The sequence below is a fragment of the Pelobates fuscus genome, chromosome 3 (assembly GCF_036172605.1).
Source record: "Pelobates fuscus isolate aPelFus1 chromosome 3, aPelFus1.pri, whole genome shotgun sequence".
NCBI lineage: Eukaryota > Metazoa > Chordata > Amphibia > Anura > Pelobatidae > Pelobates > Pelobates fuscus.
Window position 1 is genome coordinate 71,782,735 of NC_086319.1, and position 17,908 is coordinate 71,800,642.

At 43.0% G+C, this 17,908-nt stretch overlaps 1 protein-coding gene across 1 annotated transcript in view; it reads right to left on the bottom strand.

Moving 5' to 3' along the window:
* Positions 1–15,194, bottom strand: part of SYCP3 (synaptonemal complex protein 3) — a 29,205-nt gene extending 14,011 nt beyond the window's left edge. Inside the window, exons 1-5 of the mRNA XM_063447194.1 lie at positions 15,122–15,194; positions 10,912–11,040; positions 9,393–9,474; positions 8,124–8,158; positions 6,215–6,332 (exon numbers count right to left, since the gene is read on the bottom strand). Of these exons, the coding sequence (XP_063303264.1) occupies positions 6,215–6,332; positions 8,124–8,158; positions 9,393–9,474; positions 10,912–11,038 (362 nt within the window). The 5' untranslated portion in view covers positions 11,039–11,040; positions 15,122–15,194. The remainder of the gene's footprint in view (positions 1–6,214; positions 6,333–8,123; positions 8,159–9,392; positions 9,475–10,911; positions 11,041–15,121) is intronic.
* Between the last annotated feature and the right edge of the window lie 2,714 nt (positions 15,195–17,908).

The following is a 17,908-nucleotide window of genomic DNA, read 5'->3' on the forward strand; positions in this document are numbered from 1 at the left end:
GTTCCTGGCGTTCTCACAGTGCTTCAGCCAGCTGAACGCCCAGAGACACAAATGTTAACTGTAATCCATGCTTTGAGCTAAACGTGAATATCCCTACCTAAACTGTGATCAGATACCTAAATTAATGGCAGAACGCATAGATAAAATGTCATACCTCACCAGTATAGCTATTACCTATAATAGAATGATGCAATGATAACCAGTAATACACTATAGAATCGCAGCAACCTATGGTGAATGTTTCACTAGTTACTACTCGAATTGTTTTCATGTACAGGTTCAGTGTATATTTTTTCCACCTCCCAGCCTCTATGCCCAGCGGTACATTCAAGCACCTCAGCATGTCATTCAACACCGCTAACGGCACGCTAATTGCTTTCTCTGACGCCTGCGACCTTTTGTTTTACTCTTTTGCACTATCTACTAATCTGCTCACTGTGGTTCGACTCTCTAGCTATATCAGTCTCCTTAGCCTGCCTAAGCTACTCTCTGCTGGACTTCCCAGCCTGCGCAACTTAGACACTAACATATGAAGCATATTTTGCTCTAAACAGCATGTTTAGCCAGACACAGCTAATCACTAGCATATCTATTACATAGTAACGTAGGCTTGAACAACTAGCCTGCAATGTTATCTATCACCATTATAACCTGTTTTAAGCTAATCCAGTTTCTTATTTTTATCAATAGTCAGCCTAGACATAACTCATTGTTAAGCGTTAAAAAATTTTAAAATGTGCAAAGTTTTTCCACTGCCTAACTGACGTACACCTTTGTTTAAATCTGCATACTCTAGCTATTGTGGCAAGGTGTTCTATATGTATATTTCCATGCACAAATAAAATACAGAATTAAAAAAAACATATTTTAGTATCTCAGAACTCCACAAAAGTATCACTCAGATCAGTTTGGTAGAGTAGGAGCGCCATTCGAGTGAAGTTTAGACCGATTGACCACGAGGTTTTGACCGGTCTTCTTTTGGGATTTCTCAAACGAACGCTGACGAAGGCTTCCCCCGGCTGCTAGCATACGAACGTTCCCGCTGTTCGGTAGTTTAGGTCTCCCGAACGCCCTTTTCCTACTGGTTCGGGAAGTTGAATGGGCAGCGGTAAAAGTATACCTGGTGTTTGCGGAGTCCAGTAGCTGAAATTAGTTCCAGGCCGTCGACTACCATATACCGCTGCCCACGTTTGAGAGACAAAATGGACGCTATGTGTTTGCACACGTGCATTCAGTAATAAAAACGGCGGCCACACAGGGCCTTTCTTTAATGAGCAATTTGAGGTTAACAGCCAGGGATGGTCGGTTGTTAAATGAACCAAGCTCATTGACCACACAGATAGGAGTTAGGTAAACGAGCGAGGGGTATGGACAGCCGAACAAAGGGAAGGAAAAAGGGACATTCTTCTACACTGCTCCCCCTTAACCACAAGCCGTTATACAGTCTGATCGTTACTGGACCGGCTTGTGGATGTCCGGGGAGTACTCACGGATCACTCTTACAGTTCAGTTCGTCTAGATAACCCATCAGCATTTTGTTTCACGGGCCGGTAGTGGATAGTAAAGTCATACGGTTGTAACACCAAACTCCAACGCAAAAACCGGGCATTATCCCCCGCCACTCGGTCGAGCCATAGCAACGGGTTGTGATCCGGCAGTAGGGTGAACTGCTGTCCGTACAAGTAGGGTTGAATTAGGGCCCACACAACAGCCAGGGATTCTTCTCTATGGTGGCATAGCTTACTTCTCTGGGTAGAATCTTTCTGCTGAAGCTACGGGATGTTCACCGCCATCTTCTCCAACCTGGCTCAATACCGCTCCCAATCCAAAAATTGAAGCATCTGTGTGAACAGGAAACTGTTTAGATGGATTGGGAGCGGCTAGTACAGGACTATTAACAATGGCCTGTTCACACTACTTGGCGGGGAAGGGTCTTCTTGGTAATATCAGTGAGGGGTTTGGCCAGGATGCTGTAGTTCGGGACGAATTTGCGGTAGTAGCCAGCTGTCCCTAGGAATGCTAGACCTGGGTTTTCTACTGCTTCGACTTTGGCGGGTTCAGGTTTTTGTTTCCCACACCCCACCCGGTGTCCCAAGTACTGAACTTTTGCCATATATGACATTTGCTTGGTTTGAGAGTTAGACTGAATTGTAGAAGCCGGCCTATTACAGCGCCTGTGTGTCCCAAATGCTCTTCCCAAGTTTTTCATCCCGAATGGCATGACCGTAAATTGTTACAGGCCAAACGGTGTGACAAAGGCTGACTTGGGAATGGCATCAGGCGCTACGGGGATTTGCCAATAGCCCTTACATAGATCGATGGTCATGAGGTATTAACCTCTGGCCATCCGATCCAAGAGCTCATCTATCCTGGGCATGGGGTAAGCGTTGGATTCGGTTTTGTCATTAAGTCTCCGGTAGTCCGCACAGAAGAGGGTCGTGCTATTCCACTTGGTATGGGCCCTGCCAGGCGGCTTGGAGCTTGTCGTGGCGAACAGGTTTTAAAATAAAAACCTTTTGGCCAATCTGAAAACTCCGGCCCCTGGCACCTCTGTCATACCATTGGCGCACTTTCTGAGTCAATTCCTTTAAGCGGTCCCAGAACTCCAGCACATATGGTATAACAGGGGTACCATCCTCACCTACTGTCCCCTCCCAGTGTTCCCGGATTAAATCTAGGGGACCTCTAACTCGTCGCCTGAACAATAGTTTGAATGGGAAGAATCCTGTAGATTCCTGCGGCACTTCCCTGTAAGCAAATAGGAGGTGAGGCAGGAATCTCTCCCAGTCCTGACGTGTGTCCGTGAAAGTCATCTGTTTTAAGGTGCCACTAAACCTTTCACATTTGGCCATTTGTCTGGGGTGGGCATTTCCTGCCCAAATGCTGTGGGGGTATCCCAGGCAATGGGGTTACGTTTTGGGAAAGTGTTCTTGCCTGGACCTAGAGAGTGTGCGGTGTTTTCCGTGGTGTAGGCCTGCGACCAGGTGGTAACTGGATAGGTCTTGTTGGTGCCCTGGGTTGGGACAAAAGCTGAAGTCATCGGGCCGAGATCGTTCCCCAGCAAGAAATCAGCGCGAAGGTCCTGGATCAATCCCACATTAAGTAATCCTGCTCCGGCACCCCAATGTACATGTACTCTGGCTGTGGGTAACCTGTGGATTGTCTCCCCCGCCACCCTGCACTGCCACAGAACCTCCTGTGCGGTCGGAATCTGGAACCAGGTGACGTTGGACCAGGGTGATGGTGGCACCGGAATCTCGCAGCCCCTGTGTTATCTTGCCATTTAGATGAATTGTCTGGCGATGGTGTTGTCTGTTGTCAGTATCCGCCTGTATCGGGCCAGCCCTGTGTAGGACAGTGTTCCTCCGAATCCTCCACTCTGAGGTTGAGAGGGGCAGAATCCGTGTGATAATAGTGAGCTGTTGCCCGAGCCTCAGGTGGTGGTCCTGGTCAGATCCATGCCGCTTGTTTCCAATTCTGAGTGCAGTCTCTTAGTGCCCGAATTTCTCCGTACTCCGTTGCGCCCAGTGTATCTACAGGGAGTGAAGAATTATTAGGCAAGTTGTATTTTTGAGGATTAATTTTATTATTGAACAACAACCATGTTCTCAATGAACCCAAAAAACTCATTAATATCAAAGCTGAATATTTTTGGAAGTAGTTTTTAGTTTGTTTTTAGTTTTAGCTATTTTAGGGGGATATGTGTGTGTGCAGGTGACTATTACTGTGCATAATTATTAGGCAACTTAACAAAAAACAAATATATACCCATTTCAATTATTTATTTTTACCAGTGAAACCAATATAACATCTCAACATTCACAAATATAAATTTCTGACATTCAAAAACAAAACAAAAACAAATCAGTGACCAATATATCCACCTTTCTTTGCAAGGACACTCAAAAGCCTGCCATCCATGGATTCTGTCAGTGTTTTGATCTGTTCACCATCAACATTGCGTGCAGAAGCAACCACAGCCTCCCAGACACTGTTCAGAGAGGTGTACTGTTTTGCCTCCTTGTAAATCCCACATTTGATGATGGACCACAGGTTCTCAATGGGGTTCAGATCAGGTGAACAAGGAGGCCATGTCATTAGATTTTCTTCTTTTATACCCTTTCTTGCCAGCCACGCTGTGGAGTACTTGGACGCGTGTGATGGAGCATTGTCCTGCATGAAAATCATGTTTTTCTTGAAGGATGCAGACTTCTTCCTGTACCACTGCTTGAAGAAGGTGTCTTCCAGAAACTGGCAGTAGGACTGGGACCTGAGCTTGACTCCATCCTCAACCCGAAAAGGCCCCACAAGCTCATCTTTGATGATACCAGCCCAAACCAGTACTCCACCTCCACCTTGCTGGCGTCTGAGTCGGACTGGAGCTCTCTCCCTTTACCAATCCAGCCACGGGCCCATCCATCTGGCCCATCAAGACTCACTCTCATTTCATCAGTCCATAAAACCTTAGAAAAATCAGTCTTGAGATATTTCTTGGCCCAGTCTTGACGTTTCAGCTTGTGTGTCTTGTTCAGTGGTGGTCGTCTTTCAGCCTTTCTTACCTTGGCCATGTCTCTGAGTATTGCACACCTTGTGCTTTTGGGCACTCCAGTGATGTTGCAGCTCTGAAATATGGCCAAACTGGTGGCAAGTGGCATCTTGGCAGCTGCACGCTTGACTTTTCTCAGTTCATGGGCAGTTATTTTGCGCCTTGGTTTTTCCACACGCTTCTTGCGACCCTGTTGACAATTTTGAATGAAAATATTTTTGACTTTTCTGAGCCTGTCAAGTCCTTCTTTTGACCCATTTTGCCAAAGGAAAGGAAGTTGCCTAATAATTATGCACACCTGATATAGGGTGTTGATGTCCTTAGACCACACCCCTTCTCATTACAGAGATGCACATCACCTAATATGCTTAATTGGTAGTAGGCTTTCAAGCCTATACAGCTTGGAGTAAGACAACATGCATAAAGAGGATGATGTGGTCAAAATACTCATTTGCCTAATAATTCTGCACTCCCTGTATTTGCCGGTGTGTTAGGCATGAGTCCTGATCGGTGGCCCTTGGGTGTTGGGCAGGAGTCTGGGGCTTGGCCTGAAGCTAGTCCGGGATTGCCTGTGGGCATCCTGGTACTCATCAGCCTGCCTGGCTACTTCCGAGAGGGTGGTAGGTTTTCGGTCTCTCACCCACTTCTGCACTTTTGGATTCAGTCCATTAAAAAATTGTTCTAGCAGAACTAGCTGGGTAATCTCTTCTGATGTAAATGCTTGGCTGGCTTGCAGGTAGATTATTTAAAGAAACAATACTTTGTAGTGGTTATGATGCCTGTAGAGTCGTAGTGCCCTCCCAGGGTAAGTAGTAAAACTGTTTAAGAACAGTTTGACAACTTACCTGGGATCTGCCGGGATAGGGACTGTAGAATGAGATAGGGGCAGTAGTGTGTGTGAGGCGTGCAATATGTGTGTGTGTGTGTGGTGCGTGTGTGAGGGGTGCAGTGTCTGTGTATGTGGTGCAGATGGTGCGTAAGGGGTACAGTGTGTGTGTGGGGGCAGGTTGTATGAGGGGTACAGTGTGTGTGGTACAGTGTGTTAATATTATTAAAAATGATAATTTTATATGCTCCCTCCCTGCATACCTATGCCTGGGAGGGGGTCAATCCCTGGTGGTCCGGTGGAGAAGCCCTGGTGGTCCCAGTGGTGAGAGTGAACTCTAGCAGCCTCGCAAGGGCAGAACCCGGCCGAATTGCAGGTTAGAGCTCCCCCGGGTCCTCTCTCACTCCCTTCCCTGCTGGCTGCCAGCATTACACTGCTAGCGGGCCAGAGAGGGAGATCTCTGATCTCCCCTCCGGTCCTGCAGAGGAGAGGGAGACACTTTTCCCAGTGCTATGATCATAGCACTGGGAAAATATCTTGCGGCTGCCCTGTGTGCCCGTCCAGGGCGCTGCGGCACACCTTTTGGGAACCGCTGTTGTATACTATTGCTATTGTAGCCAAATTATGTTATTTTAAAAGCATTTGGTTGCATTTTATTCAATGTTGCCTTTTAATCTACTTGTGTACATTATTGTTATGGTAACCATTTCATTTGAGTGGACATTTGTCATGCGATCTTGAGTTAATTGTGTGTGTACCTTACCCATTATAAATTTCTTGAACCCTGATGTATATCTTTTGTAAGCTGCACATATAGAGACGCTTTATAGAGACATTCTCACCTCTGTTCTTGCTGTGTTTTCCATACATTCTCAATCTTTTGGTTACTTGTTTTCAGTGAAGCCTTAGTGTACATTTCCAATCTTTTCTTTTTTGCTAAAAGAGCTTTGCTTATATCAGCTGTATTAAACAAAATAAATACAGTAATTCAAATTTTATCCATTGCTAAAATATAAAATTCATGGCCACTTGATTGGGTTTTCCTGTCTATGGAGTAAGTCATTATTGCAACTTCTTAAAATGCTCTTGTTCCTTTTCATTAAACGGACACTCTAGTCCCCAAAACAACTTACGTTTAATAATGCAGTCTCGTTGCTCAATTCACTGCCATTTAGGAGTTAAATACTTTTGTTTCTGCTAATGCAGCCCTAGCCACACCTCATTTGGCTGTGACTGACACATCCTGCATGAAAAAAAAACATGTTTAATCAGGTTAAAGGGAAACTCCAGTGCCAGGAAAACAATCCGTTTTCCTGGCACTGGAGGGTCCCTCTCCCTCCCACCCACCAATCCCCGGTTACTGAAGGGGTGAAAACCCCTTCAGTCACATACCTGAGGCAGCGACGATGTCCCTCGTCGCTGTCTCCTCCTCCGCGCCGCTCCTCCCTCTGATTCCGTCGGCCGGCGGGCGAGACTGATCCCGCCCACCGGCCGAGGAGACCTAATGCGCATGCGCGGCAATGCCGCGCATGCGCATTAGCGCTCCCCACAGGAAAGCATTGAAAAAGATTTTCAATTATTTCCTATGGGGAAATGAGCGACGCTGGAGGTCCACACACAGCGTGAGGACGTCCAGCGACGCTCTAGCAAGGAAAATCCTTGCTAGAAATCAGGAAGTGACCTTTAGTGCCTGTCTAGTAGACAGCCACTAGAGGTGGAGTTAACCCTGCAAGGTAATTATTGCAGTTTATAAAAAACTGCAATAATTACACTTGCAGGATTAGGAGTAGTGTGAGTTGGCACCCAGACCACTCCAATGAGCAGAAATGGTCTGGGTGCCTGGAGTGTCCCTTTAACTTTAGAAGTTTTTATCTCCTGTTTTGTAAATTGAACTATGATCACACATAGGGAGGCTTTTGTAGGGTCTAGCAAACAATTACCAGAGCAGGAGATAAGAAATTCTAAATTAAACAGAATGTGCGATAAAGGAAGTGTAAAAATTTGATCGCTCTTTACAGGAAGTGTTTAGAAAGGCTGTGCAATTCACATGCAGGAAGGTGTTACTATGGCTGCATAAACAAAGTGAGCTAACTTCTAAATGACAGAATAGAGCAGTGAAACTGCAAGGGCATGATCTATATGCCAAAACTGATTCATTAAGCTAAAGTTGTTTTGGTAACTATAGTGTCCCTTTAACTAAAACTACTATTCAAAACTGTGAACAAGGCTGTCAATTTGCTAGTATCAGTCAGTGTAAGTGAGCTAAGCCTATTTTGAGACCTGATCAGGGACATAGTTGAGGACAGGCTATTAGAGTTATTGTTCATCCAAATTGTTCTCTTGCACTCTGGTACTATTTTGTATCATTTTACTCAACACTGTAGCTAGCAGATGAACCCCATATCCCATGAACCCATGTTGGAACAGATTTATAATGTAAAAATTAAATGGAAACTATAGTTCCAGGAAAACAAGCTTGTTTTCCTGACACTATAGCTTCCCCTTTCCTTGCGCCCCACCCTTGTGGTGCAGAAGGGTTTAAAAACCCCTTCTGTCACTTACCTGGGTCCAGTGCCGGATCCGACTTTGCTCCTCAATATCAATGGCCGCGCTCGCATTAGGATTTCCCCATAGGAAAGCATTATACAATGCTCTTCTATGCGGTTTTGGGTGATGTTAGACATCCCCATGCATAATGTGAGGGAGTTCAGCGTCAGGCTATATAAATTATTAGACAAAAAAAATACTTGCCACCAAATCTTTCCAGCATGGTTTGCACTTCTCCCCTAGGAAGAAGAAACATTTAAGCAATCAGGTGAAATCTTAAAACGCAAACTTGAAAATAAATGTGAATTTTGGTATTTTATCTATAGGAGCATACATTCACACTTTATTACTATCTACCGTGTATAATGCATAATCACTCATTAGTTCCAATAATATAGTTAGTCTTCGTTATTAACACCGTGCCTGTTTAATGAAACAAGTGGTGAGAATAAAATGATTAAACTTCCCACCAATAACTGATGTTCAAAATTTGGGGTTAAGCCAGAATTTCAGTAAGACTATTCATCTTGAGAAACAGGAACTGTATAGCAAATTATATAAGACTAAGGAGAGTGATTTAAAAAAAAAAAAAAATTGCCGCCAGATAATAGTCATTGGAAGAATTCTTATAACATAAAATCCATTAAGTTTTTATTTGTTTTTTTACGTCTGTTAACCAAAGCAATGATATACCTAATAAAAAAAAACCTGCTTATTGAAGTGGTCTGGATGCATAGTCCCAGGTCCCTTAACCCTGCAAACGTAATTATTGCAGTTTTTAATAAACTGCAATAATTATGTTTGAATGTTAACTCCACCTCTAGTGGCTGTCTACTAGACAGGCACTAGAGGAACTTCTAGGTTGTTTGGCGACTTATTGTCGCCTAACTGACGCTGGACATTCTCACGCTATGCTTGAGGACATCCAATGTCATGTAAAACCCCATAGGAAAGCACTATAGAGAGCTATAGTGGCAGGATAACAACTTTGTTTTCATGGCACTATAGCTTCCCTTTAATATACAATAACAAGTTAGCATAGACTCATAGCAAGCATTTTTCAAAGACTGCCACCCTTATTATACCTGTGCAAAACGCCAGTTAGTACATTATCCTTTTCAGAACCATAGTGGAAAACAAATTCACAGCTTCTGAATATCCAAATTGCAATGAAGCTCACCAAGTGAAATTGAATATTCATTCCAGACTGGGAATCAGTCTGCTTTTCACTTCCCCAATCATTTTACTTTCTCACTCAATAAGACTCAAAATTATTCAACCCTTTAATGGCACGCATCTTTAGTACTTTGATTTGTTCATTGCAAACAGGTGAAAACCTGTAAATTTTGACAATAAATCTGACTTTCAATGGAGGTTGAATAATTTTGATTACAGCTGTATAGTCCAGTGCATAATTTACAAATGCCTGTCCGAAACAAATGACATTTAAAAACTGGCATGAAACACAATCACCCCATGTGATCTTCTTCTACGTCTTGGTTAGTTATTGGAGCAGATCGCTTTTTTCCATGTTTATCAATGACTGGAGTCTCTTCTGCAACAAAAAGCACAAGTACTTGGTCTTGGAACCACAGCATGAAACATAAGCTAACTACCAGTTTTATCATGTGAAATCCCTTGCACAATTTAACGTTGGGTTTATTTAAAACTAATGGTTAAAATTACTTTGTTAGCGATGCACACATGTAATAATGCCTTTTTTTGGTGTGTGTTTTTTTGTTGTTGTTAATAAATCAATTAGTGAGCATATATACATCTCATGTTTGATTGCATATATATGACACGTATTACATGCATGTTTTCTATTTTTCCAAAAACAGGAAGTTTTTTCTAATGAACTGTCTGCATCATAACAGCACGTTTAAAATTACTTAGTTTTATTTGTGCATTATACAGGCTATATAACTATTTTCCTATACATATAAACTGCTTTCCCGAGATTTGCCCTTGGAGATAACTATAACCACTGTGTGCACCATTACCTTTTTAAAGTATTTTATGTACTTGTATTTGCCTACCAGGCTACGGTTGCCAGCCTTCCACAACTAATAATGAACAAATCAATTGTAAAATATAAAACAGAAAGTTGGAAGAAAGACTGATTATTTTAGTGCACTACAAAAACACTACAATGTGTTTCGCCTCCTTAGGAATCCACTTTTAAATGTCCTCGTCTGTACCGAAAGTTTTCTTATGATATAGATATATATATATATAATAAAGTTGTGAACTTGTATAGTATATGTGGTTTTGCTGTGTTTTTTTTATTTTTATTTTGTATCCATGCATAATACGGATTTAAAACTGGAGTGAATGCGAAACGTTATGTGAACATAAACCGTATTTATTTTGCTCCATTGTGGGTTCCTAATAAGGGGAGTCTGAAGGCATTTATTTTCGTATATATTAAAATAGATGAAAGTGTCACGAAGCCAATTTTCCATTTGCAAAATGTGATTCTATGTTGATGCCATGAGCTTATTTTTGAAAAAAATCAACAGAACCACAGTCTAAGTACTTCAGAAAGTTTTGAGTGTTCCTTTAACCCCTTAAGGACCAAACTTCTGGAATAAAAGGGAATCATGACATGTCATACACGTCATGTGTCCTTAAGGGGTTAAAGGAACTATTTTACAGTGGTCTGACTTCTTCCCTGTGTCTCCCAGTTGAAATCAATGAAAACACTGAAGTTCTTTTCATGAAATATCCCATTACACTGTTCAAAGAGTAATGGTGATGTCTTACTGAAATTTGTTATTCATACAATCCTATATACCACTGGTTACCAACCCAGTCCTCAAGTACCCTCTAATAGTCCATGATTTGGAGATTACCCACTTGTGTCTAAGCTGTGTTTTTAGAAAAAGAAAAAAACAACAGGGTAATCCCTAAATCCTGGAGGAGGAACTTGATGACTGGGATGGTAACCCCTGTTTTATACTTTTACAATTGGAAAACAGAAAATCTGTACCTTCTATGAGATCTTCTTCTGATCCACTAAGATGTTTTTGTTCTATTTCTTGAAAGTCATAGGAATGCAAAACCTTTTCTTCTGGAAGATTATTAGATTTCCTTGCCTGTTTCCTCCCGGGTGCCATACCTGTGAGTGTTGGTGTACAGTAAACATAACACATTAATCAACAAATAAAGTTTAGAAAAGTATTAAAATATATTAGTTTAAACAAACACTTAAAGCGGCACTGTCATTGCTGCATCAGTTTTTTTTTGTTTTTTTTAATCCCCCTCCCGACTCCACTACTTCTAATTGCCCCATGGCATTATATATAACCTATTTTTTTTACTTTATTTTGTGCCCGTACTTAGGTCCTGGGCGCCGCCATCATTGTGTGGGCAGATGAAGGCCCTGTGGGACACGTCATCTGCCCACACTAGATAGCGATGTGAAATTCCCACGCATGCCCAGTTAAACAGTTGGGCATTCACTATTGTCGGAAATTTAGAAAGATGAATGAATAGAAATTTCACACAAACAAACAAACCGAATGTCCGTGTTCATTTGTTCTGTTTATTACAAGGAGGGAGCTCCCGGCTCGCAGCAAACTCCATGTAATATGTGAAAATAGAAGTGCCAGGGAGCAGTTCCTAACCCCCTCCCCATCCCCCCATGTCCTCCCTCCCTCTATGGGGGTCAATATGAATAAATATTTAAATCTCCCGAATGCCCCTACTCGCTATACCACAAGTAGGGGCAAGTCTACTAAAAAAAATCCTGCCCTCCAATAAAGTGCCCCAATGTGGGGCAACTATGCAAATAAGTAACGGGGGTACATAGTGTATAAGTGCTCTGATAGGTAGTGAGCCTTACCTAATTGGTTACCTCTAAGGCTCAAGATTTACCTATCAGAGCACTCTTATTGGTTGGCTTAAACCAATCAGAGCGCTCTGAGTCAAATTGCTGGACGTGGGAAGGCTTTATAAGCTCAGTCTTAGGCTTTCAGAGCTCAGTCTGCGTGGTACCCTCACTGGGTAAAGATTTTTTAGCGTCTGGATTTATGTTTTTTGGTGTTCGACTGGCTTTATGGATTTTAATTTGGCCTTTTTTGTGGCTGAAAAAGCTAAAAAAAAAAAAAAGGTTTTAGAAAAAAGAAGACATGAAATGGTAAGTATTTAGTTTTATTGTCCTCCTCAAACAATTTTTTTGGCGGGGTAGGTAGGGCTTCATTTTATTTTTTTGAGGTGTTGGTGGTGGGGTGGTTGACTAGGGGGTCACCTGGGGGTGGGGTGTTATTTTTACATTTAGTCCCCACCCATCACCCGTGGAGGTGGGGGAGAATAGGTCCTCCCCACCCCATTGTCATTATGGTTCCCCACCCTCTGCTCTTGGGTGGGGGCCCAGGGGGCACACAATAGGTCCCGCAATTGTCATTTAGGGCCCCCCACCCGCTGCTCATAGGTGAGGGCTGGGGGGGGGACAAATTGTAGCTGAATGGACGCTTGTCATATACTTTTCATTCCCTTTAGTCAGCTGTCTGTACCCCCCATTCGTTTACCGAACCCCCATCTGTGTGGCCTATGGGTTTGCATCTTTTAATAACCGGCCACCCCTGGCTGGTAACCGCAAATTACTTATTGAGGAAAGGGTTTCCCCTGTGTGGCCGCAGTTCGTATCACTGAATGCACGTGTGCAAACAAAGGGTGGCCATTTTGTCTCTCTAATGTGGGCAGCAGTACATGGTCGTTGACGACCTGGAACTAATTTCAGCTACAAAACTCTGCGAACAATCGGGGGACGATGCTCATGGGGGACGACAACAATAGGTTCTCCCCCCATTGTCATTTATGGCCCCCATCTGCCACTTAAATAAGCGTGCCTCCCCGGCTAGTTAAGGGATACCCCACCATGGAGCACTTTATTGTAAAGGGGGGGGGGGGGGTTACAACAGTAGGCATAGCAAGTAGGGGCAGTCTTCCTTAGTCTTTACTTAGTATTCGTAAAGTTGGCTGGAAGATCAATTTTGGTCTTTCAACCTTTTGCTAGATAGTTCCCTAATGCCGTGGGAATTAGGTAGCTATCTACTAAGCAGGTGCAAGATGCAGCCGTAGCACGGATTGGATCGGAATTTTATTAATTCATAAAATTTTATTATTCATAAAATTTCGAACCGAGCTAAAAGTACGGAATGTTGTCCTAACACAAATTAACAAACTATATTCACTCTGTTAGGACGAAATTTGGTGGTTTCACCAGCGTCCTGTCTATAAGACAGGACATTCAGGAATACTGAAAGGAGGCATCGCGAAGAAAAGGGTGAGTCAAAGATGGTCAAGCGTAGGTAAAATTCATAAGATAAAGTAGTCCCTACTTTGTCTTTTGTTTAACCCCTTAAGGACACATGACATGTGTGACATGTCATGATTCCCTTTTATTCCAGAAGTTTGGTCCTTAAGGGGTTAAAGAAAACTAGATCAGTTAGAAAGAAAAGAACGGATCCTGAGAGAGGAAGCGATTGGTGAAAGGCAAGTTCGGCATGACCGTGCCGCTTTAAAGGAACAAACAAATGTGTATTCCTGAGACTATAGGTCTAAATCGCTGTTTAGGCTCCCAGCCCCCATTACCTCTGCTTAAAAAGGTGATTTACTCACCTTTTTCGAGTGCCGCAAAGGTGTGCTCATTGCGGGCCCGTCCCTTTGACTCAGATCATCAAATTTAATACTTTCCCTCTGCGCCAATCAGTATCTCCTCATAGAGAAGCATTGACTCAATGCATCTCCATGGGAAAAGTTCAGTGCCTTCATGCAAATCGCAGAGACAGTGAATGTCAGTGCTGCGTGCCCCGGAAATTACCTCTAGAGGGGTTATTGGGCAGTAATGTAAACACTGCCTTTTCTTTGTAAACATTAAATGAAAGTCCCTGCAAGGACAGGCTATATACACCAGAAAAACTACATTAAGCTGGAGTTGTTCTGGTGACTGTAGTGTCCCTTTAAACACCGGTCATCTCATCCAAGAAGTTGGCGGGGCAGAGATTAGCTCATTGGCTAAGAGCAATCAGCTGAAGCTCTCAGACAACCTTTGCTCAGAAAATCTAACAGAAGCTATGTGCACTGGCTCTCAATAAAGAAAGTGATTGATGCATGCTAGACCCCAGGTCAATTGTCAAACCATGAGAAGTTTGACCACATACATGGGGTACCAGGGCACTCCTGACAACCTAACCATTACAGATTGCTTGCATCATGGAAAATGTAGTTCAGAATCATTTGGGTTGTCAAGCTGAGCCGCCACTCCTTTAAACCCCTTAAGGACACATGACATGTGTGACATGTCATGATTCCCTTTTATTCCAGAACTTTGGTCCTTAAGGGGTTAAAGAAAAACTCCAAGCACCATAAACACTACAGCATGCTTTTTAAAAACAGCTTGACTTTTCATCTGGGGTTAACAGAGCACCACTCACTGACTCCATTGGCATGTGTGTAGGCTGATTGCCCTCTGCCAATGAGCTAAATCTTGCAACGTCGTGCTTAGCACATACAAAAAATACTGTATTAACCCCTTAAGGACCAAACTTCTGGAATAAAAGGGAATCATGACGTGTCACACATGTCATGTGTCCTTAAGGGGTTGAGTACTGGAGGCAAGAGCGGTACCAGGGGAACTCCCAAGTATTTTTAAGTCAAACCGTATTAAAATAGTAGTAAAATTGCTTTGTCTACATACAACGAGCAGACTCCAGGCTCTATCAACACTACATAGTGTGTGTAGTGGTTATGGTGTTTGGAGCACTCCCATTAAAGTGGAAGATTTGCCAGTGCAGTTGCACCTAAATAGCTGATACCCAACAAGCAGACTAGACACTTGCAGAGAGTGTAGTTTTACAAAATGATCCACTGGAGAGAAACAAGGAATATGGCTGCATTAAAAGTTCTGCCATCTGCCTATGTATGTATTTGCCTTCTAAGCCTACTTCACTTGTTAGAGGTATCTGGTATGTAAATAACTATGTCCATCTACTCTCATAGGTAGAATCAATGTTACTTGTACAATAATTATCTACTAATTCGGATCAATCTGATGTACAGCGAATATACAGTGATACTAACGCAATGACCCATTAACAAACACCCCTATGAATACTCTGAGGGCTCAGTATATGTGTGTCATCCTTGGATGCGCCGTAACCTGACTGATCTCGCAAGGACCAGCCGCAGTGCGTCACCTGTATCTGCTCTGAGGTAAGGCGGACCGATCAGCTACAAGTTCCCGCCAAAAACCCACATCCTGACAGACAGGCTGGAAAGGCGGGAAACGCATGTGGCCGGACGGAACCATCAGCAGCCTTTACGGGGGGGGGGGAGAATATTTCTTGAAAAAACGGTACAATCAACGCTCGTTTATCAAATGTGGTTTTCCGAGAGTCGGGGCTGTGATTATAAAATATAATAAATAGACGTAACTTATATATAGGCATGTTGGGTTGAGTAATATGAAAAGTGCTGGCTGGAGCAGCTTGGTATCGGCCAAAGGGGTCAATGTGGCTGCTGTTGCTTATAATGTAACTCTCAATGCAGAGCATATTGACTGAATTAATGTGTCTGCAATACGTGCGTAAAAAACTAGATTTAGGTAAATTTTGAAAAAATATATATCTGTGATCCATACACAAACGTGCTTTAAATCCTATTTCCCGATTTGTGTGGTAATTTTGCATTCTCTGGTTCAAAATAAAAATTATATTTGTTTTTATACCTGGTGTTATGGTATACCCATTTCCCTCTCATTATTGGATATGTGAAGTGGTCATTACTTGTTGTTTTTAAATTTGGCACTGTCTGACTGTGGCTGAAAACCATATATTAAAAAATATGACAAGAACACCCTTTAAAACGATGTCCCTTTATTTAAGTGCACAGAGTGAACACAGCAGCTTCAACATTTCGACCATTGCAACAGTATTTGTCAAGCTAGTATATAATAAACAGTGACTCACATAAAATACCCATACACAGGGAGGAGAGAGACATACCGTATTTATCGGCGTATAACACGCACCGGCGTATAACACGCACCTCATTTTCAGAAGGAAATTCCAGAAAACTTCCACCCCTCCCATAGTATCCCCCCCCCTCATCCCATAGTGTCCCCCCCCCCTTTCCATAGTATTCTCCACCCCGTCCCATAGTATTCTCCCCCCTCCCTCCCATAGTATTCTCCCCCCCCCTCCCATAGTATTCTCCCCCCCCTCCCATAGTGATACCGGAGAAACTGACGGAAGCCAAGCACAGAGAGATGGCCACAGGTTTCTTCAGGAAGGAAGAGATTCTTTATTCGGTTCACCGATCGGGACTCAGAGGGACTAATGTCACCAAAATACAACAAGTTCTGAGCCCCGGACAATAGTGTAGGCTCCATATATAAGCATGTAACTCCACCCATAAGTAGCTCCACACATTCTCTTACCCAATCAAACGAATAAGAACTAACTTCCTGTTTGACCGCATGGCTTGCCCAGCACAATGGAGGAGGGGAATACTACATCCGGTATTCTCGCACATGCTCCGTACACTACTGATCGTATCTTTGCCACGTGCAACCAACCGACCGATACACCAGTATATGCACGTACACATGCCACGTGGTAATCTCGGCCTACTAAATTTATTTTTACCGAGATTCCACCACATTCCCCCCTTTGATGCCTCTTATATTTTTACAATTACGGAGGCATCACTTAACCTTAGTTTGCATATACCTCAGGTTGCCATGAACCAGACCAGACTTTGCGACTAATGACGTGAATGCCTCAACATTCTTCTTCCTGCACTAGTTCTCCCTGATTTAGAGCCTCATATCTATATATGGCCATTATCTGTGCAGCAGCCTTTCTTTCTGCTATATTTTCTATAATGCCCTGCACAGACCTAACTACCAAAGGAACAAGACATGGTAGGAGAAGAAACAGCATTAAGATTAGCATGACTCCACCTACCAATGCCTTAAGTCCTCCAAACTGCTCATACCAATTACCAAACCAACTACTTGGATTATACCCTTTCCATACCTGAGTAGGCACATGCGCTAGTTTAACCATATGGCTAGTAAGCTCAGCTATTGCTTGCCATTCATCATCTATTTGAAGACAGCTATTGCTTAGGTTAAACTTCCCACATACACCTCCCTCTACTGCCAATAGATAATCCAAAGCTAATCTATTTTGGTAAACGGCTGTCCTCATCCTAGTATTATGCTTCGCTAGGAGATTGAGCGCTTGTGATGTCTCATTGGTAATTATCTCAACCACTGCCTGTAACCTTATAATGCAGTTGAGCATATATATTGGGGTTCTATATCCGAAAGTACCATCTTCTGCCCAAGTGGCTGGCCCATAATAATCTATGATACGCTGGGGAGGCCATTCATTATCTTCCCAGGTACCTATCTCTAGGGGTCCCCTTTTCTTCCTATGATTCACATCATATACTTTAACTCCCAAAGTCTCTCCTGTTTCAATAGGCAACAAGAAGAAGGATGGTTTGAGCATACCTAACACACATGCCCCTTCCCAGTCCTGTGGTAACTCCGAATAGGCCTTCTTACCACAGATCCAGTACAAATTTGCTGGGGCTTTCCAACTAGATGTGATAGATAGATCAAACCACACGTCCTTTAAATTGGCATAATTTGCAAACGGGTTAGGTGGTTCTGAGACATTTGAAGCCGACCACCAGGTTGTATTCTTTGTATTATCATCATAAGCTTTTTGCCCTAGACAAGTCAGTTCTCCTACAGATGTGTTAAACATTATTCCTTTTCTTGCTATGCAAACATAACCTATGATGGAGGTCTTTAATCGCCACTCAGATTTACCTCTAACACTCATTTGATAATCGGCTTGAGAAGATATTATTTGTTCAACTGTCTCAGAACCGGACATTACCTCCTTTGCTTCCCAGGGCCATTGGTCTCCCATGTTAGTACCTCCACATACATAGCAGTTGGTAACATT